We start from the raw sequence: 20,174 nt of genomic DNA on the forward strand, positions 1-20,174 counted from the left end.
TCTCTAACTACACTATCAAGGGACTTGTTACACATCGTCCATAATTTGGAGGGCAGCCTAAACTCAAGGCTTCAGAACAACCATTTGGCCGAAGGCTGTGTGCTCAACGGCGGCATCCCCACACTTGTCCCAATCCTCATAGGAAAAGGAGGACACGATTTCGAAACCGTGCTTCTTGCCAACCTTCAGTTGGCCAGTCTCAGCCAGCTTGATCATCTTTTGAACGTCTTCACGCTGATACATGAAACCTCCCTTGACGGTGAGGTTACGGAAGAGCAGTTGAGGCCAGGGGAAGGGGAGGTTGGTGTCGCCACGACCACCCATGAGGACGATGCGTCCATAGGACTTGACGGACAGCATGCACGAGGTGACAATGGTGCTGCCAGTGCTCGCGGGGGGGCCAATCTCCATGCATGCGTCAGGGGCGTTCTTTCCGGAGGCGGCGAGAATGGCGGCGGTGTCAGCCTTGACATCGCCAGTTACCACGACGGTGTGAACTGAAGGGAAGTTGGCCTTGAGCTTTTCGAGGCCGGAGGAGGAGCGAGATACAGCGATGACCTTGGCGCCCATGGCGAGGGCGGTGGAAACGGTAGCACCGGAGAAAAGACCCGTGGCAGGGGTGACGACAAGAGTCTCGCCGGGCTCAAGATGGATGCTTCGAAGACCGCCAAAGGGAACGCTGTGTGGAATGATGTGAAGAAGGTCTTCAATCGAGTACCCCAGACCTCCTTCACTCTCAGGGCCACAGAGGGTTTCCTCGTCCAGGGGGTAGAGGTTCTCGAGAGGTGCCCTCGCATATTCGGCGAGGGTGCCATTTCGCCAGACATCTTTATGCAACTTCTTGGACTCTTCAGTCTGTCCATCAGACATGGTCCAGAGGATGTTGACATTGGGATCATCACGAGCTCGGATAAAGTTGTCGATGGCGACGAGCTGGCCGACCTTGAGGGAGACGGCATCCGGTCCCACGGCAGCGACACGAGCGATACAAGCAGCACCTGGGACTAGGGGCCTTGGTTGGGTGAAGGGATGAGCGCCGCTCTGACCACGGATCATGTTGAAGAAGTTGGGGTTGGCCTGGTTGGCGAGGACCTTGACGATGGCGGAACCGTGGACTGGGGAGGGGACGGGGAGGGATGTCTCGAGGGTGACGGAGTCGTCCTCGTGGAGGACGAGGCCTTTCATGGTGGAAGGAAGAGCCATTGTGAGAGTGGGAGTGTAGATGATTGAATGAGTTGCTTGATGAGGTTGATTGTCTTGTCTATTCACATCTACCAAGGGCACCTCTTGGGTTTTTATACCCAGAGTCTACTGACTGCAAGGAATCTAGACCTCAACATCTGAGACGGAGTTAACAGACATTCTCCACGAGATTCATCATTCTCGCGAAGATTAATCAGTATCTCCTTGACATTCGGGATCTCTCAATGAATCAGATAAACCGTGAATACGACAAAGGGTATAGCGTTGAAGGAATACGAAACGAGGTTAGCGCAGTTTACAAAGGAATACGAAACAAGGTTAGCGCTGTTCACAAAAGGGGAATAGCGGTTAGAAACCCCTGGATGGTGTCATGGATTGTTTTTTGCGACGGAGGCAACGGCTGTGCTAAGTCCGTTGCACATGATGCAGTGCCCGAGATACCTAGATAATGGCTGTTGCAGGAAGGCAATGTCATGTAATCCTGCAACAGGTTGGCCGAGTGAGTGAGCAGTGGCATCATGATGAGCGTCATGCACAGTCAACAATGTCTCAGTCTGCAAAGGCTCACTCGATAAGCCTTGATCAACAATGGCCTCTACAAAGCCATTGAACCTCGTTAGCCATGCACCCATCCTTCTGCAGAGCTCTCTTCCTTTGCATACCCGGCTTAGAAGCTGCAGTCCCAGCTGAAGACTGAACCAATACGACCCCTGGGCAGTCATCGCTTCCCCTCTCCTCCCCTGGGCGAACCCAACCACCTCGTGGCTCGCCATGCATCTGATTGGTCTGTTACTCGCTGGGGTTGCGGCGAATCATGGGCGTTAGAGGCGGTGTTGTGAGCAGAGCCACTGAGCCTTGGAGAGAGCCTATAGAAGTGACAGAATAACGCGGACATGGACTCGCAGTCATGTGTATGCATCACGATGGAGAGATTTTGGCCATGTCTACCCCCCTGTCGAACTTGATCGGCAAGCTTGTTCTAAGCAAGCGTTGTTGCTAAGAATATCCTATTGGCGATTGATGGGCAGTTTGAAGGCATCCATCCTCTTTCGGCAGAGCGTGTGTGTGTGTGTCATGTGCGATTTGTTTATCGCCTTCTTTCAAGCCTTGTTTCCTTCTCCTCTTCTTTTTTTCCGTTTTGTGTGACGTTTTTTTATTTCCATCTCAAGCTTGAAATGACATTGACGATACTCGTCCAACCTTCGCCATGGGCTGGTTCGTCAAGACAAACAAGGTGAAGAAGAAGAGCAAGAGCAGCAGTAGCTCATCCAAGAACAAGAAGCAGAAGAAGCCGTGTATGCTCGATCCTCCAAACGTCTACGGACCTCCTCAACAGCAGCAACCTCAACTTCTTCTTCCGCCTCCTCCGAGTTATCCTTACTCTCACGGCTATGCAAGTCAATCGCAACCTCAATTCAGACCTGCCGGTCACCTCCCGGCTCCTCCAGCCTGGAACGGGTATCAGCCTGTTATTGTGAATCAGCATTATTACCTTGGGAGTCAACAGCAACCTCAACAACAGCAGGTTCATCATCATACTTCTCTTTCGAGACTTACAGGGTCCATGGTCAACCTCGCCAAGGATGTCGTTCCTTTTACTCAGCTTTACGATGATGGCATGTCGGCTTGGCATGGCTGCGCTCAGACGACTAATGCCGTTTATGCCGATGTTTACAGTCGGTTCAACAATGTCATGACTCTTATTGATCATGAGAAGCTCTGTGGGAACGAGTGTGATCTCTTCAGCTGGCATTCTTCTCTTCCTACGCAGCAACAATCTCAGGATAAGGCGTTTGGCAAATCTAGCAAACGCACAAAGCACAAGGACAAGGCACATGTTGCTACATCCGTGGTTTCCGGCAACTACTTTTCCAAAGTCGAGCTCTACGCAAACTCGAAACTCCCAGCGGACCTCCCCCCTCTAGCCCTGTACGTCACTCTTCTACTTGTAAGAAAATTAATCCTGACTTTATAGCTACCTCCCAACGTGGCAACTCCTCTGCCTCGCCGCCGAGTACTCTCAACGCGTCTACGAAAAGCCCCGGGGCAGCGAACTCGACGCCCACGTATCGTCAGACTGGCTCTCTGGCACAAAAGCCATGTGCATAAAGTCCAAACCAATGGACCACATGAGCACCATCGTATTCGCGATCCGGGGCACAGCAACCTTCATGGACTGGGCTGTCAACCTCAAAACCGCCCCTTCAAGCCCCGCCGGCTTCCTCGACGACCCGGGGAACCTGTGCCACGCGGGGTTCCTCTCGGTGGCTCGGAGCATGATCCGGCCCGTCGCCGCGCGGCTGCGGCAGCTCCTGAGGGAAGACCCTCGGCGGTCGAGCTATAACCTTATGCTGACGGGCCACTCTGCCGGCGGAGCTGTGGCGGCGCTCCTCTACTCCCACATGCTGGCCGAGACGGCCGAGGCCGAGAGCGAGCTCAACGCCCTATCCAGTTGCTTCAAAAAGATCCACTGCGTCACCTTTGGTGCACCGCCCGTGAGCCTCCTCCCGCTGGCCAAGCCCGATCGTCCAAACCTCCGGAACAGCGTCTTCCTCAGCTTCATCAACGAGGGTGATCCAGTTGTCCGTGCCGACAAGGCCTATGTCAGGAGTCTTTTAGAACTGCTCGCTTCACCACCACCAAGGAAACCAAAGTCGAGCTCCAAATCTCGAAAGAGTCTCTCTCGTCCACCACCTCCGGTTTGGAATGTGCCCCCTTGCACTCTCAGTAACGCCGGCCGGCTCGTCGTTCTGCGAACGGGGGATCCTCGAGCCAAACCCAAGGATCGAAAGACAGTAAGAGAGCGTATCGATGAAGGCGTCGTCGCCGTCACATGTCTCGAGGAACAACTGAGAGACGTCATCTGGGGAGACCCCGTCTGCCATCTCATGAGCTTATATGCCGAAAGGATCGAGGTATTGGCCGTCAGGTCTATCAAGGGGAGGGGATAGGTTAATGTTACGAAAAGGACCGAGTCTAGTCGGTCCAACTTTATGATAATGATACCATACCACATACACCAACACTCAGATACCAAGTCAGAATCATTACACAGTCGTGGCGTACAGTCAGTTCAATTCAAAACATGATTAAACTAAGTTAGCTTCTACTCTTCGGCATCTATCAAGCCTCTTCGGTCGGACCCTTCTTTGCCTTTCACATAGTTCCCATTCCTGGTATATCATTCCCAGTACTCCCGTCCATACTCCCGTCCTCGTTCCCAAGACCTTTTACTTCTGGTGAGCACGGGCACATTTCTTCCTTTCCTTCCTTACAAGGCGCCAACAGACATCAACAAAACAAGACACCAAGAATAATCAACAGCACAAAACGCCCAAGACGCCGATCCGATGTTGGACCACCTTGGCCATCAAAAACAGACCAGCCTCCGAAACAACAAACAAAGGGAATTAGAGCGTATCAAATACATACAGTCGACAGCAAGAAACTCATCTTGAGGACCAACTAAACATGTGTGTTGACAAAGAAAAGAGAAGGGAGGGGAAGCAGCAGTGAGTCAGACGATCAAGTGATCGAGCTGCTGAAGATGACTTGACCATCCCTACAGCCCGCCAAAGTCGATCTCGTTGGCCATCACTCCCATCGATGCTTGGCCCTGCCCAGCCATCGAGGCTTGACGTTGCCGTGACATCGACGCTTGGCTCTGGCCTGTCATGGGCGCTTGGCTTTGCATCTGGTAACTGCCTGCTGTTTCTGGTGTTTGTTGCAAGTCGTACATGGACTGAGCATTCAGGCTCTGGTTGCGCATGCCCCGTGACGCCATGTTGTCCATTTGAGGCTGACACATCCCATCTCCCTGCATCGACATCTGCTGTTGTTGGTTTGGCATGTAGTTCATCGAGTTGGGAGGTGTTCCGTCGCCCATCGGACTCATGACCATATCAGATACATTGAAATTGGTCAAGTTGTGGGGATATTCCATCCCAGGTGAGACAACACTGGGCGGTGTCACAAACGAGGAACTCATATTGTTGTCCTGTTGCGATCCTGGGGGTGTTCCATTGCCACCATTTGAGTTGGCCAGTGAATCGGGCGTAGTGATCTGGTTCTGGTAGATCGCCATCGTTGCTTGTGCCTTGGAATCAGGTGTGTTGGATTGGTCCTGGAACAGTGACATCTGGCCCATAGAGTCAGGTGTCTCCATCTGGCCCTGGTACATGGCCATTGGGGGCTTGCAATCCCTCTCGACCTGGGCCTGGAACATTGGCAGTGGAAGCTGCCCCAGAGCATCAGCCGCGCCCGACTGACCCTGGTACATGGCCATCGGAGGCTGAGCCATGCCAGCATTGCCGAAGCCGTCGAAGATGTCAATGTTGGCCATTTGACAGTTCTCTGGTGCGTTGGGGAGGATCGGGTTGGTGAGACGGGGAAGAACCTCAACCACCTTGGTGAGCAGCAGAGGCAGGTAGTGCCAGTGGCTGTGTCTCAACATCCCCAGGATTTGCAGCAGCTGCTGGAGGTGATCATGAGGGCCAACACTGTAAGGATGGCGAATGTGTGGTTGACGATAGAGAACATCATTCAGAAGATGGCATGCTTGGAGAAGACTCTCAATCTGTTTGTTCGTTAGCCGCAGGCTCAACCATCATACCATGTCTTGTACTTACGCATCCACTACCCACGACATCCATTCCCTTAATACTGGGGATACCAGAGGCAATGGTCATGAGCAGGTCTCGACGAGAGGGGGCCATATATTCCTCGTTACCGTCGGGCCCATTGTTGGGAGTGAGCTGCCAAATGAGGTTTTGGAGCCACTGTTGATTTGTTCCCATATCAGCCAGGCTTGTATCCTGACAGGAGAACGCGATGGCCGCTTCTTGAAGTTGCTTCTGGAGCCCTGTGATCTGGGCAGCCGAGAACTGGCTCTGCACCTTCTTCCAGGTTGCCAAACAAGCGTTGTCGAATGGCTGAAAGAGCTTTGCGCGAATGGCAAAGGTGTTGACATCGAACATCCTGGGGTTTCCCGTCTCGTCACCCACACCAGGAAGGCGAATCGAGGACTGGAGAGTTTGAGGTCGATTACGCTGGATAGCGTACGATCTCTCCGTCATAAGCACGAGCCAGTAAAGATGGCGTCTTCGTGTGGCATCTTCTCGCTCAAGGGACGAGTAGAAGTCCTCCTTGTGCATGCCGGCCATGTGCATCATGGTACTGGTCTCACGCAAATAAAACCAGGCCTTGTCGTGGTTGTCCAGGGCAAAGTGGCAAGCAAAGATGAGGTAGTTGGTGACAAGAACGTAGTGGGTGATGGAGTCTTGGTAGTCGTTGGCTTTCCGGACCCGGATGCACTCATCGAGAAGGAGCTGGCTTGCAGCGATGTTGGCGCCCGGGTGCAGCTCGAGGTTGAATGAGTCGTTGACGGGCAGCGCAGTTCCAGGCTGGAGCATGACAAATGCGCAGAGAGCGCTCAACAGGCAATACACATCACGGCCCTGTTCCATAACCGTCATGTGCTCCTCAAGTGCTCGTCTGTCGAGAATGGGCATCTGCCCGTAAACGTTGTCAAAGAAGTATCGGAGGCAGTCCTTCATGAACTCGTTGGATAGTAGACCAGTCGACGGTTCGGGACCGTAATTCTGGGGTGTGACGGGCGCGCCAGTCAGTCTCTGATGGACCTTGGCGGCCAGGCTGGTTTGTCGCTGAGTCTCTCTCAGCTCGCTGATGACCTTCGCACGAGAGCCCTTGGGCCCCTTCTTCTGAGGAATCGCATTGTAGGTGCACAATAGCTGAGAACCAGAGCAGTTTCGGCAGGGGTTGGCGCCATTGCATCTGACCTTGCGACGATGGCAAGCATCGCAGGCGCGCTTGACGACTGGCTGAGGCATGGTGATCGGTGCCTGATTATCACCAACAGCGGAAAGTAAGTTTGAGTTGGCGGAGGAGCGCCCAGGCGGACGGACGCGGTGTCAAGAATGTTCCAGGAATCTGGGATTTGCCAGAACGAGTTCGCGTCAACCCAAAGTCCGGGGGATTTGCGGGGGGTTGATAAGTGTCCTTCGGTTTCGATGGTGTATCGGAAGTGGTGGAAGTTCGAGGCGGGGGTTGGTTCGATAGGATTTGCTGAAGATGCAGGTTATTCGGCCCTTTCGCCTTGAACCATAATGCGGGGGATCATGGGTTGGCCAGCAAGCGCGAGAGAAGTCGTGGCGGTCGGTCGAGCACGCAGGTGGCTGTGGTCAGTTGTTCTATTCGTAAGAATTCGAAGCGTAAAAGAATATGGCGAGAGTTGGTTGGGGATGATTTGTCTGGAGGTGAGAGAAGAGAGTGGATGTGGAAGGATTAGAATCAGGACGGGACGGGATGGGCAGACGAGAAGATGAGGTGAGAGATGGAGACTGAAAGAGAAGGAGATTTCGAGGAAGGGCCCAAGGCCAAGCCAACTGCAAGGCGAGACCGGGGGTGGGAACGAGGAAGGAACCCAGAGAGACGGGAGAGAGTGACGACGGGATGGGACGAGGGAGGCATGGACGAGAATGTACCTCTCCACTAGGAATGGGTGGAGGGAGACTTGAGCCGTCACTTTTCACTCGTACCACCCGTCCCAGAAACGAGACAGCAGACCAAGGAAGGTACAACCATGGAGTGCAGCGGACGGGCGAGACATCCCAAAGGGGGAAGGGGCGTTGGAGAAATTAGCAGCGAACAGACAGTGCCAAAGCGGAAAGGAAGGAAGGCAGGCTACGGCTGGCTAGAGGCTACAGGCTACAGGGGCTAAGAGGGAGCCAGGGTCCCCAGAGCGAAGCACAAAAGAGGCGCACTGGGGGCGGGCCCGTGTGTCCCGACCGTCCGTCCGTCAGAAGTGGTGTGCTCGGATATGACACTGTGTACAAGCCCCTGGCTGTCCAGTGAGCGTCTAGAGCTGGGGAACTTTTGGATTCCGTCGGTGGCGCAAGGGAATCATCACCGCCACACAGCACAGTGCAGAGCCCTCCTGTAACGTCGCACCCGAGCATCACAGTGCATTTTTGGGCCTTTTGGCACAGACTCTGGGAGCGTGGTTCAGAAACGAAACCGCCAGTCAAAGCCACCGTCAAGCACCAGAATGAATGAGATTTTTAGTCTCTTGTCTAAGCTGTTTTGTAATCTCAGGGCCCCAGAGACTCAGATTTCTAGTGGACTTTTCTCAGACATTTATTATCAATATCCAGCATCGCTCAGGCCGTCCGGCGTTCCCCGGGCGCCGTGTCTAAAGTTTCTACAGCGAAATGGTGTTCTCTCACACACTCACACACTCACACACTCACACACACACACGCATCTTGTTGGCATGATTTTAACTTTTCTCTTGCTTTCCCAACCGCACCGTGTCTGATATCTACGTAATCAATTTGTGCCTTCTCTCGCTGGCTCGTCTTGGCATCTCTCTCGTTTCTTTTTTGTCATTTTCTTGTTCGTCGCTAGTTCCACTTGACTCGCGTATCGTGGTGTTTGCTCGTCAGCCTCGGCTCGGCTACGGTTACCCAGCCGATCGCTTTCGGGGGAGAGATGGCTTCTATTGGCTTCAACTTGTCGCCTTGCCTTGTATAAACCTCGAGAATTGCATTCCAAATCATGCAGTTCTAAGAAACCCGTCTTTTATTAAACCTCATAACAGTTTCTGTTGAGATAATAGATTACACCTTGCAGCTTCGAGAATCTAATCTCCAGGCAGCTTTCCATCTCCTCACTCCTAACCTGCGCCACCTCAACAACATCATCTAGATGCCGTCTCTGACCTGCTCTCGTGGTCATCCGAGACGTCGGATTACTCATGCGAAAGATACTGATACTATTCCGCCTCTCTGGAATCTCTTGCCGTCCCTTAGCCCCCCCATGTCTCAGAAATGCCGGCCCTGGGCCCCTCAGAAGCCCACCGTCTCCCCACGTTTCCCAAGGCATGCAAGAGATCATCCGAAACATTCAGCTGTCAGTCAGTAGCTATCAAATAGCTTGGGCCTGCCATATCATGTTTTGTCCTGAGCCGTCGTGAAACATGTCGTCTCAACCCAGCTTGCTCGCCTGGCTCAAGCCTCACTGTGCTGTAGCCGAGATGAAGGTCCCATCAAGACTGTCTCTCACCTGCTGCCCATGAGCGGCAGGGCATACCATTGCCTTTGATGCGGTTGCGGAACCGCATTGTTGGGTTGTCGATACGGGTTCCTGGGACCGATCGTCGTCGGTTTTTGCTCGAAACTCTGGTTTAATGTTTCTCATTGAGTTCATCGATCTCGATGCGGTTTTCAGTTCCTCACGATGAGTATCCACGCAAATCTCCTCAACGCCGGGTTTGTATTAATCATACGGAAAAGAAGCAACCATCTCAGACACGATGGGCTATGCTATGACACCTGCCTTGCTCGCTTGTAAATGAAAGACTATCAGCAGGACAGTCTGATCCCTAGTTATTGATTCCTCATAAAGTCCAAGTTTCGCTTCCCCCACTAAATCTGATAGCTCGTCCATCCCGCTTTGACGCGACCAGCTCTACCAGCCCTTGGAGAGCATCCCGTCGTGGGTCCGGCACTTTCCCATTCCCTTAGCACACGCTAGCCCCGTTACCCCTTACTGGTAGTATTCGTCCCTGTGATGCGAAGGCTTCGACTGAGAGTGCGAGTGGGAGCGAGAGTGAGAACGCGAATGAGTCCGCGAGTGCCGGTGCGAGTGAGAGTGACGGCGCGAGTGAGAGTGGCGTCTGGGTCGCTGGCCTTCATACGGCTGGCTCTCCATCACATACTCTTCGGAACTAGCGATTCGCTTCGCATCCATGGCCTTGTTGATGACCCTGCTAGGATGGAACCAGTTGAGAAGCCAAGCTGCGAGGGCCATGAGGAGAGCATCAAAGATGTAGATCCAATACTCCTTGGACTGGAGTTCGCTGTCCTTGCCCATAACATATTCAGCAACGCGAAACACGGATCGCACGAGGATCAGGAAGCTGGTCGCGTAGAGGACGTAGAGGAGCTTCTTCCAGGGCGTCGTGATCTCGAGAGACTTTTGGGTGGGCTGTCGGCGGATTCGAAGGTGGAAGACGAGGGTGACAACCATGAAGAAGCCGAAGAAGAGGATCTGAATGCCCAGACCTCCGACGATGATGTTTTCGCCTCTCTTGACAGCGTCCTTGTCCTTGGCCGTTGCGAGCATGCCGCCGCCTAGTCCACGTTAGCATTTTTTTTTTTTTTTTTTTGAGTTTTGTCTTGTAATCACAACGTACCTCCGCCTTGGGCAAAGAAGGACAAGACGTCGCCGGTGACAAACACCTTTGTCAACCATCGGGTGCTAATCATGGAAAGGTCACCCGCGTCGAGAAGGTTGATAAGGCGGCCGAGGATCATGTAGATAGATGCCGCATACAGCGCCGGTCCCAACAGAAGCAGGATGGACTGAATGATGTACGGGTTCTTGGTGAAATCAGGGGCCTCGTTCGCCGATAGAGCACGGCCAATATAGCCAACCGTCTCGACTACAAGTTTATTAGCAGATATCTTCCGGAGAGTACGCGTCGCAACCTACATAGACATCCGATCAAGAACGGAATAAAGTACCATGTCCGACTGCGGAGGAGCTGCCACGTGTGGAGAATCGCTGCGAGACCAAAAACGACAATGAAGATGACGGCCGCGGGCATCGACGGGTTGTAGTTGTAAAAGACATACCCCTCAGAGGCGTCTGAGCTGCTATCGCCAGCCATGATGGGCTACTGGGTGTTGACGTTCTCGTGTCCCAGGTCGTCTCTTGTCCAGGCTCCGGATGTTGGTGTTTACGAACACGAGGAACTTGTCGGGGAGTTTGGGACAAGAAAACCCGAGGAATCGAGGTCTTGGCTAGAATATATATCCATCTTTACGTGGAAACGTATTTATGCTGACGTTGTCCTCCTATTTCGACATGAACGTATTCAATGTTTGATGCATCTCTATACGCGGATAGATACTGCGGACGGCGATCCACTAAAAAGTAGCCTGCAAATACAGAATTTGGTGGAGTTTCAACTCTCCACAACACGGTCAGTATACGCGTATATCGCATCTCAACCACCAACCGGACACGCCATGAAGCCGCAAATAGAGCAAGCTAGGATCACGACTCGCCCATCAGCCCTATGCACTTTCGATACGCGCACCCGCGGCAGTTGGGCCGAGCATGACGTCGCGCGTCGTTGCCCCTGACATGAAAGCCGCGCTCTTGTCCGAATGCGCGGAACAAAGATGGCGATGCAATGGATGCGGTGTGTGGGCTAGCTTTGGAGCTTGCTTTAATACAAGCTTAATGCTTTCCCCGACAATGATCTTCTTCAAGGGCCCCAATCTTCTTTGTTCTTTTCCAAGCTCGATAGCCCAACTCAAGATCCATGGCGTACTTCAAGGGATCCCATGACAGCACGGGGGTGCCAGCATCTCCGTATAGCGACCTACCAGAGGCCGTCATTCCTGAAGATAACCTTCCTTCCTACGAGGCTGTGATCGGGAATAATCTACAGCAAACGACTTCGGTGACCAGTACGTTGCTTAACTTAACCCCTCGTTACCCCGCTAATGCTCGATAGACGATGGTCGAATCGATGTCGATGTCAACTCTCGCTTCTGTCGTGCCCTTTCCCGCTTCATCCCCGACTTCAAGGCGCCTCTCCCAACCGAAGAGGAGCCTGGATCCCCAGAATACTCCCAGTTTCCCGAACAGAAAGGACAATCGTCGATATTTCACCAATTCCCCATCAAGCTCAACATCGTCATCCAAGTCGTCGGGAGCCGCGGCGATGTCCAACCCTTTGTCGCCCTCGGCTGCGAGCTCCAGAAGCATGGCCACCGAGTGCGTCTAGCCACACACAATGTCTTTGACAAGTTTGTCCGCGACGCTGGGCTCGAGTTCTATCCGATCGGCGGCAACCCCTCGGAATTGATGGCGTACATGGTCAAGAACCCCGGCTTGGTACCCAGCTTGAAGAGTCTCCGCGGCGGAGATATCCAGAAGAAGCGTGTAATGGTGGCCGAGATGCTAGACGGTTGCTGGCAGTCATGTCTTCAGCCAGACCCTATCAGTGGGCGTCCATTTGTTGCCGACGCCATCATTGCGAACCCTCCTAGCTTCGCCCACGTCCACTGCGCGCAGGCGATGAGCATCCCAGTCCATTTAATGTTCACCATGCCCTGGACCAGCACGAGGAGCTTTTCGCATCCCCTAGCGAACCTCAAGTTTGGGAGCAAGTCGGTTATGGACCAGGAGACAGCCAACTATGTTTCCTACAGCGTGGTGGAGTGGCTGACCTGGCAGGGGTAAGTGTTTGGAAGCTTTTGGTTGCATGGATACTGACTGACATGGTTAGTTTGGGTGATGTTATCAATGATTGGCGCAAGACCATTGATCTCGAGCCTGTACCCTTGTCTGAGGGTCCTCTGCTTGCTGAGACGCTCAAGATCCCTTTCACATATTGCTGGTCGCCAGCGTTGGTCGGAAAGCCAGCAGATTGGCCATCTTATATCGGTATGTTAATTGATCAATTTTAACTAACAAGACTGACGAGATTAGATGTCTGCGGCTTCTTTTTCAGAGAACCTCCCAACTATACACCTCCTCCCGACCTCGCAGACTTCTTGGCTCAAGGCCCTCGTCCCATCTACATCGGCTTCGGCAGTATTGTCATTGATGACCCTGAGCGTATGACGAAGATTCTCGTCGAGGCTGTGCATAGGACAGGCGTGCGAGCCATTATTTCTCGAGGATGGAGTAATCTCGGCGGCACAGAAGAGAAGGATATCTTTTTCTTGGGAGATTGTCCACATGAGTGGCTCTTTACACAAGTGTCTGCCGTCTTTCACCATGGTGGCGCGGGGACAACGGCCTGTGGTCTTCTCAACGGTCGACCAACGACTATTGTTCCCTTCTTTGGAGAGTTCGTATCACCTACCCCAAGTACAGTCCCTCGCTAACGTCCTGCAGCCAGCCATTCTGGGGCGAGATGGTCGCAGCATCAGGGGCAGGACCCCTCCCAATTCCCCAGAAGCAGCTCAACGTGGACAACCTCGCCGAGGCCATCCAGTTCTGTCTCACGCCAGAGGCTGCTTCAGCCGCTGCCGAAATCTCGCACCGCATGAGTAGGGAGAATGGCGTCGTCACTGCGGTGCGATCGTTCCATGCCAACCTGCCTTTGGAGAACCTGCAGTGCGACATCCTGCACAATCAGCCTGCTGTGTGGCTGTTTAAGCGAGGAGGCAAGCAGATTAGGTTGTCTAAGGCAGCGGCTGGTGTCCTGTTTCAGCATCTCAAGGTTGACCACAAGAAGCTAGCTATGTATGTTGCTTGACAGCGTGAACCATGAGCCCTTGGCTGACAGTCGCAGAAACGAGACCAAGACTATCAGGATCATCAACCGGCGATGGGATCCCTTGACCGGGACCGTCTCATCTATGCTCGGTACATCAACGGATATGGCCAAGGCCACAACTGGCATTGTCATGAAGCCTATCCAAGCATACCAAGAACGCCAAAGAACCCTTCAGGTCAACGAGGCCCCCTCTGAACCCACCAGCCCTCATCTCTCACCGAGTCCGTCGCAACAAGGCAACCTCTCCAGACCACACACGTCACACGGCGGTAGCAGCGGATGGAGCACAGCCGGCGCAGTCGCCTCGGCGTCAGCGTCAGGAGTCGGCGGGTTCTTCAAGTCCTACGGCCGGGGCTTCTACGTCGACCTGCCGCTCGCCGTCACGGAAGGGTTCCGCGCCGTGCCCAAGCTCTACGGCGAAAAGGTGCCTGAGAACGAGCCGGTCCACGACTGGCAGTCTGGTGCGCGTGTGGGTGGCGTCAACTTTGTCCGGGGAATCTCTGAGGGCTTTGCCGATTTGTTTGTGCAGCCTTACAAGGGGGGCAGGGATGGTGGTGCGCTTGGCGCTGCCAAAGGTGTTGGCAAAGGTGTGGTTGGCATGGCGAGCAAGACAGCTTCAGGTGCGTATCCCTACACTCGTGCCCATGTTTAGCGAGACTAATGGTTTTGGCAGCAACTCTTGGAGTCGTGGCATATCCTGGTCACGGTATTTACCAGAGTCTTCGGACGCTGGTACACTCTGGAGCACGAAAGGCGATCAAGCTCGCTCGACGACAAGAGGGCGAATATCTTACGAACACTAAACAGCTCGACGTGCCCTTGATTCTAAGTGAGTTTGGAAGACTCTGTCAGAAAGAGTCGAGACAAGAGATACCAGATCCTATTGAGAAGTAGAGGAAGCCAACCGTTGACATCCCCGCTCTCACGACCACGATATAGACTTTGTTTGTTTAGAGATACCTACAAGTTATAGATAGATCGCAATACCCCATTGCTGTTGCTTTTGACCTCACACAACTATCGCTTCCTCACACCCGCTCCGTCATTGTCACCGATCCTTGTCCTCCTGTACAGTACTGTAGAGAAAGCATCAGCCACCACAGTGCGCCCATCCGACCAGTAAAACGCGCCCGTTTGCGAAGTCGGCAACGCACTGTATACCTCTGGCAAAGCAACAAGGGGGGTAACTCGTCCTTCCCAGGCCAATCCCATCACCGCCTGCAGGACCAGTGGCCTCATCGTGCAGTAGCTGCCGGACAGGCCGTGATCTAGCGTGAGCTTCGAGAAGAACGTGCTCGTGTGCTTTTTACGTTGAGCTGTGGAGCAATTTGCGAAGGGGCGGGCAGTTGGCGTTTGCATGAATCGTGCGGCAGTTCCGGCACTAACAAAGCTGTTTCCATGAATGATGATGATATTCGCGACTCTTTCGAGAAAAAGGGAACTGGATCAGGCATTCTTGATTTCACTTGGTCCCGCGTTGCATGAGTGCGCCTCCTCCGCGTAATCTGCCGCACCCCCGTTCGTTTCTTTTCAACGCGGAGAAGCGCATTTTACAGCTGGAGCCAAGGCCACCCCCCTTGTCCATTCTCCCCCAGACTAAGCCCAAACAACCCTGGCGCAAATTGGATCGGACCGAAAAGGCCAGCAGTTTTCTCCAGAAGTTGTGTGGCTTGCGAGGCTGATGAATGGGCAATTGTTCGGTCTTGCGGCTTTTGTGTCGCGATCCTGTGTTTGCGTGTTGAAGTTGCGGTAAAAGCGTTCCAAGGGACCTCATCAGATCATGGGAATGGGTAACCATGCGGTTTCAAAGTCTTCATCGCAGAGGGAAACTGTCATGTGCCGGAAGTGTCCACTGGAGTTGCAACGTTGCTTGGTGTTTGTCAGGCCAGGGTGAAGGGGGCTTGCTGATCACAGGTTCAAGGATGTGCCCGCGGTTTTCGGTAGGCTCCGGACATGGGTGTTGTTCGTGATCTATATGGCCTACCCTAGACAAATCTCGAGGTGCCGAGGTTTTGTTGTTTTCTGCGAGTGTTGGATGTTTCTTGAATCCTACGGCCAGCGTTGCAATGGCTATTGTTTAGTTTTTGGGGTCGGGCCATGCAATTGTGGTTCTCCCTCTCGGCTTCGTAGACCCGAGAATGACTCGGACAAAGAAAATCCCCGCGACCGGCGGCTCGGATTCTTCGTGCTTCATCATCAGATCATGGGTTTGTTACGTTATGCGGACTTCGGACACCGCTCAAGTCGAGACTCTTCCAAGTGGGATTGAGCTAGCCTTCATTTACCCTAGAGCCCGAGGAGTCTCGTGGTTTAGACATCATTCTTGTCAGTTGTCTATCCCGGTGCCCTAGGTAAATATTCTCTGAGTTGTAAATATTGTGTGAGAGTTTGTCCATTTTCGCCTTGACGTTGCTTTAACCTCAAGGCATAATTGAGATTCAACGCTCCCCCAACGTGACATGTGCTTCAACCCTTTCAAGACATGGGATTAAACAATAGCACACGAACAATCGAGACAACTCTCGCAAGACAGAAATATGAATAGGAAGAACTAGGGCCTCACTCCCGACCATGACCTCCTAACCAAGACTTGCCTTTTCTAGACATCGGGTCAAGTGCCGGCCACTCACGGCGACCGGGAGCGCGATCCGGAGCGGCCCCACAAATAGCCCCGATCTGCCGACTGGTGTTGACGACTACATCCGCCGATACTCTCAGAAAGGCTCGGTGAAGACATGCTGAAAGAAGTGATTTAATAGTTATATATAACAGCTAAAGTATTACCATGAAAATGCCAGGAGCTACAATTCCAACAATGTGTGAGGCCCAAGTTGGGTGAGCCGAGATAGGGACCTGAAGAGACAAAGTTGAGCCAATCGACCCTTGCAATGCCAGTGAGAGGACAAAGCGCAAAATGTGAAAGCCTATAAGACGGCCATTCGGAACTGAAGCCGTTGTTGGAGAATTTTTATGTTTCAAGGCGGCAGTTGGATGAACTGGAGTTAGGCCCAGACATAGGTCCACCGTATATGTAAGGGGGAGAGGTCGTTTTCTGCCAGAAGATGGGTGAATTTTGCTCTGATACTTTCGAGGTTGGTTTCCATTAAAAACTGGACCGTGATCTCAATGAAACCCGCGCTTCTCACTTTGGCTTGTCTGAGTAACTCTTTGTGTTAGGTATCAGAGGATACAACATGCAACTCTTTGGCTGATGACCTTGGGAGTGTCAGAAATTCCCTATGTCTCAAGACTGACTATTGGCCTATCAGGAATGCAGGGGGCTTCGATACTGTCATCTTCACCGCCGATACAGAACACCACGACATCTCCACTATCGGGTCTCTTTACCGTGGACCCCCACAGCTGAGAACGACGACACGCACATGACCTTGTTGCTTCTGGATGATAACGTGGGGTGGTCTGATCTAGAGCTTCTAACTGAGACACGCGGGATGATAAACTTGCATTAGGCCAAATAATCAACGGTACTTTTGACATGGGGCACAACTCGCTTCAGGGCAGTGAGCATGCTCGTATAGAGGCCATTCCAATATCTACGCATCAGGCGACTGCGGTAGTGAGACTTGAAACAATTTCTCCCTTCTGAATGGAGACTTGGGGTTTGATATATTTATATGGGGGAGTGTAGGGATGGCCTTGGTGGTTATATGCCAGGGGCATACTGCCAGAGCACACAAATAGAGCCTGCTCTGAAAGACCATGTTACTCAAGAATTGACGATATTAACAAATTTAAAGCCTTGAGAATGGTATTTGCTTCTAATAACGTACTTTGCCATTCGTCCGAAGGAGGATTGCACAACTATCCCATGCCGAGAGACAGATATATCATCCGAGAGCCTATGAACTGACAAGTGTGGATACTCAGTAGCCCCTTCACGTTCCGCCCCTTAAGACATGCCATCTTTCGGCCGAAAGCAAACTGCTAGAATTGCCGGATGAAGCTGGGCTCTAGCGTGATTTCGGCATTTGCCTCGGACGGGTTACCTGTTCGGGAGTTGTATGATGCCGAGCAAGACATTTCTAGGATACTGCCGGCGGCAGGAATGAGGATACGGTTTTAGACTTCTTGGCAGGCATGGTGACGACGTCTGTGGTTCCGACGTCGGATTCCAGAATATGACGGCCAATATCAGACTAACTTGGTTGATGTTGAACGCTGATCAGCCAAACATCAACACGATCCCGGCGATTTGTGTCGACAGCTGTCACTGACCCATCAAAAGCACCTTGAAGACTCTCGTACTTCTGTGTGAAGGGAATACGTACACTTTGTTGTAACGCAAGTGAGACACAACGCCTGTTTCGGGCGGAAAGATCTCAGATCTCGAACGATACCCGCCCCAGAACGACCCAACGGCCTCCTCCTATTTGATTACGAGGGATTAAGGGAATTTGCTTGCGGGGAAAGACTAAGCTTGTTGGAGAAGCTCTGATGAGAGGGAAATGGGTTCTATGAAAGTGGTTTTATGGAACGAGATGCATGGGCATCCCTTGCTGATGTGGGTTCACGGTCTTAAGATCAGGTGAAAATGATGTAGCAAGGGGATGGAGATTGACCAATGAAGAATCGGACTTGAATAATAGGAGCTGGAAAGTCTTTGGTACGAAGAGGGCATGTCAGTTACTCTTGGAGCTGATACAATCTACTAACCACACTTCTAATTCTTTCCCCATAGATTGTTCCTACGAACTGAACAGTAAGTTTTCAATACCCAATTACGTCTCTAGTCACTGCTGACGTTCGATTTCTTTTCCTAGACGCTCCACAACCTCCATCATCCCGTCGATCGAATGCAACATCCCCAATCACGCCGCAACCCGAGAATCTAACCGTCCGGCAACTCGAACCGAATCCAACGTGACACTTTGATTAATCGAACGATACCTGTCAGTCACGACCTCGAATAACATGGCACTGCCGTCGGTCAGGGCTCTGCGCTGCAAGTGCCGAGTGGAGAAGCTGCTGCCACTCTATCGACCGTGTTGCACGACCGTTACAGACAGAGCCGTCTGTGAAGCATCAGCTGTTGTACGAGATCTCTGGGGTAGCAGGGAAGAGTGATATTACCTGCAGCACCCGAAGAACAAACATGCTGTGCTCAAAGTCTGATAAAGAAGCGAGTGATGCCCGAGATGGCAGCTGTCGACGTTGTGCAGAGGAAATGACTCCTTCTACTTAAGCCGTCGCCTGGCTTTTTCAGAAACAGACACGAGCCTCTTTCAAGACACGAAGGAGGAGGACTAACCTTGGACCATATTCATTCTTTTACCGGCGGCATCATGGGCTTCACAAGCCTCCTCATCCACCTCCTGGCGGTGGGAATTTCAACCACCGCCGCCCTGGACGGGCCTGTCGTTCCTGCTCGGCCTACAAAGACTACTTTAACTGTTGACTGTCTCTGGTGCACTGGCGCAGAGGTGTTTGATACTTCCTTTACTACTTCTATCGAGGAACACTTTTCTTTCCCTGGTTTCCCTCCTGAGGTTTCCAAGACGACTGTTTGTGCGCAAAAGTGTTCTATCCTCACGCTCTCTACTGTGACCTGGTAGGTTACTTGGCATTACTAGTCTAGCATATATGCTGACGGCATATAGGAAAAGTGGCATGTCCAAAGCCTCCCCGTTTACGCCGTCGGCATTGTCAACCTCGTGTGTCACGATATACGACGACACCCCTATCCCTTCGCTCGTGACATTGTCCTCGACGACGGCTTCGACTTCGTGCTCTACAAGTTCAGAGATGATGATTTCTTGGGAATGGGTTACGCCATCGAGTTCGAGTGTCTGGGGAATACCCCTAGGGGAGCGAACATGGACTCTAGGAACTCCTATTGGAACTCCTATCTGGAGTCAAGCAAGTTCCTTCCACTTCTCCCAAGCGACGGACGAAGCTTTGGGCTCGGAGCCCTGCACGACAGAGTTGACGGTGACGATGACCAAGACTATCACAGAGACATGGCAGTCCCAGACTCCCATGACTACAACCTTGGTCCGCACACGATCTACAACCATCGAGACGATCGTTGTCGAGACGTATTCGACGTCGACAGGAGAGAGGGTGGTCGGAGGCACGAGGACGGAGACAACTACAGTCCAGGCGGTTAGTTCGGGTAAGGATTGTGTGCAGGTTGGGAAGTGCAGCGCTGCGTGCTCTGCGACGGTTGCGTCTGGGGAGTCTGGGACGGTATCTATTCTGTCTGTTGGGTCTGTATCAACAGACGGAGAGTACGTGTCGTCCGCTGAGGGGTCTATCTCATGGGCATCTGGGTCTGGGTCTGGGTCACTGGTCCCCAACAGCACTGATGGTTCAGTCTTTGAGACGTCAGAGACCGGGTGGGAGACCGGATCAGAGGTCTCAGAGACAGACTCGGAGTGGTCTTCTGGGTCCGAGACGGTTGTGCCAACATCTATCCAGACGGCCGGAGGAGCCCAGGTGACGGCGGCTCTCGGGATAGGGGCGCTTCTTGGTCTGATGGGGCTGCTGGTTTGAGCTCATCTTGCAGGAGAGGGAGGAAAAGCTGACGGGACGCTGAATAATGATGATAGGACTAGAGGAGTTGGCGCGTCGACCTGAAGCGGTGGGCTAATTTGGGACGCAACCCCATCCATGATAGTAGCAAACATCA

General features: G+C 52.7%; 6 protein-coding genes across 6 annotated transcripts; 3 read left to right on the forward strand and 3 right to left on the reverse strand.

Moving 5' to 3' along the window:
• Positions 1–63: 63 nt before the first annotated feature.
• NCS57_01269800 (uncharacterized protein) lies at positions 64–1,203 on the reverse strand (the record flags this gene model as incomplete). The annotated part of the gene is made up of 1 exon (XM_053062363.1): positions 64–1,203. The coding sequence occupies one exon, from the start codon at positions 1,201–1,203 to the stop codon at positions 64–66; it is 1,140 nt and encodes a 379-aa protein (XP_052908891.1).
• A 1,207-nt stretch (positions 1,204–2,410) lies between these two features.
• Positions 2,411–4,154, forward strand: NCS57_01269900 (Lipase-3 domain-containing protein; the record flags this gene model as incomplete). Its single annotated transcript, XM_053062364.1, has 2 exons — positions 2,411–3,132; positions 3,179–4,154. 2 exons carry the CDS (start codon positions 2,411–2,413, stop codon positions 4,152–4,154), a joined length of 1,698 nt encoding a protein of 565 aa, XP_052908892.1.
• Positions 4,155–4,765: 611 nt separating this feature from the next.
• On the reverse strand, positions 4,766–7,052 carry NCS57_01270000 (Zn(2)-C6 fungal-type domain-containing protein; the record flags this gene model as incomplete). Its single annotated transcript, XM_053062365.1, has 2 exons — positions 4,766–5,779; positions 5,832–7,052. 2 exons carry the CDS (start codon positions 7,050–7,052, stop codon positions 4,766–4,768), a joined length of 2,235 nt encoding a protein of 744 aa, XP_052908893.1.
• Positions 7,053–9,768: 2,716 nt separating this feature from the next.
• NCS57_01270100 (uncharacterized protein) lies at positions 9,769–10,894 on the reverse strand (the record flags this gene model as incomplete). Its single annotated transcript, XM_053062366.1, has 3 exons — positions 9,769–10,355; positions 10,418–10,666; positions 10,717–10,894. The coding sequence occupies 3 exons, from the start codon at positions 10,892–10,894 to the stop codon at positions 9,769–9,771; spliced, it is 1,014 nt and encodes a 337-aa protein (XP_052908894.1).
• A 660-nt stretch (positions 10,895–11,554) lies between these two features.
• NCS57_01270200 (Glyco-transf-28 domain-containing protein) lies at positions 11,555–14,419 on the forward strand (the record flags this gene model as incomplete). Its single annotated transcript, XM_053062367.1, has 7 exons — positions 11,555–11,702; positions 11,750–12,476; positions 12,527–12,684; positions 12,730–13,093; positions 13,141–13,491; positions 13,541–14,145; positions 14,199–14,419. 7 exons carry the CDS (start codon positions 11,555–11,557, stop codon positions 14,417–14,419), a joined length of 2,574 nt encoding a protein of 857 aa, XP_052908895.1.
• Positions 14,420–18,828: 4,409 nt separating this feature from the next.
• Positions 18,829–20,038, forward strand: NCS57_01270300 (uncharacterized protein; the record flags this gene model as incomplete). The annotated part of the gene is made up of 2 exons (XM_053062368.1): positions 18,829–19,094; positions 19,144–20,038. The coding sequence occupies 2 exons, from the start codon at positions 18,829–18,831 to the stop codon at positions 20,036–20,038; spliced, it is 1,161 nt and encodes a 386-aa protein (XP_052908896.1).
• Positions 20,039–20,174: the final 136 nt, after the last annotated feature.

This window comes from Fusarium keratoplasticum, chromosome 10, assembly GCF_025433545.1.
Source record: "Fusarium keratoplasticum isolate Fu6.1 chromosome 10, whole genome shotgun sequence".
In the NCBI taxonomy this organism is placed as follows: Eukaryota; Fungi; Ascomycota; class Sordariomycetes; order Hypocreales; family Nectriaceae; genus Fusarium; species Fusarium keratoplasticum.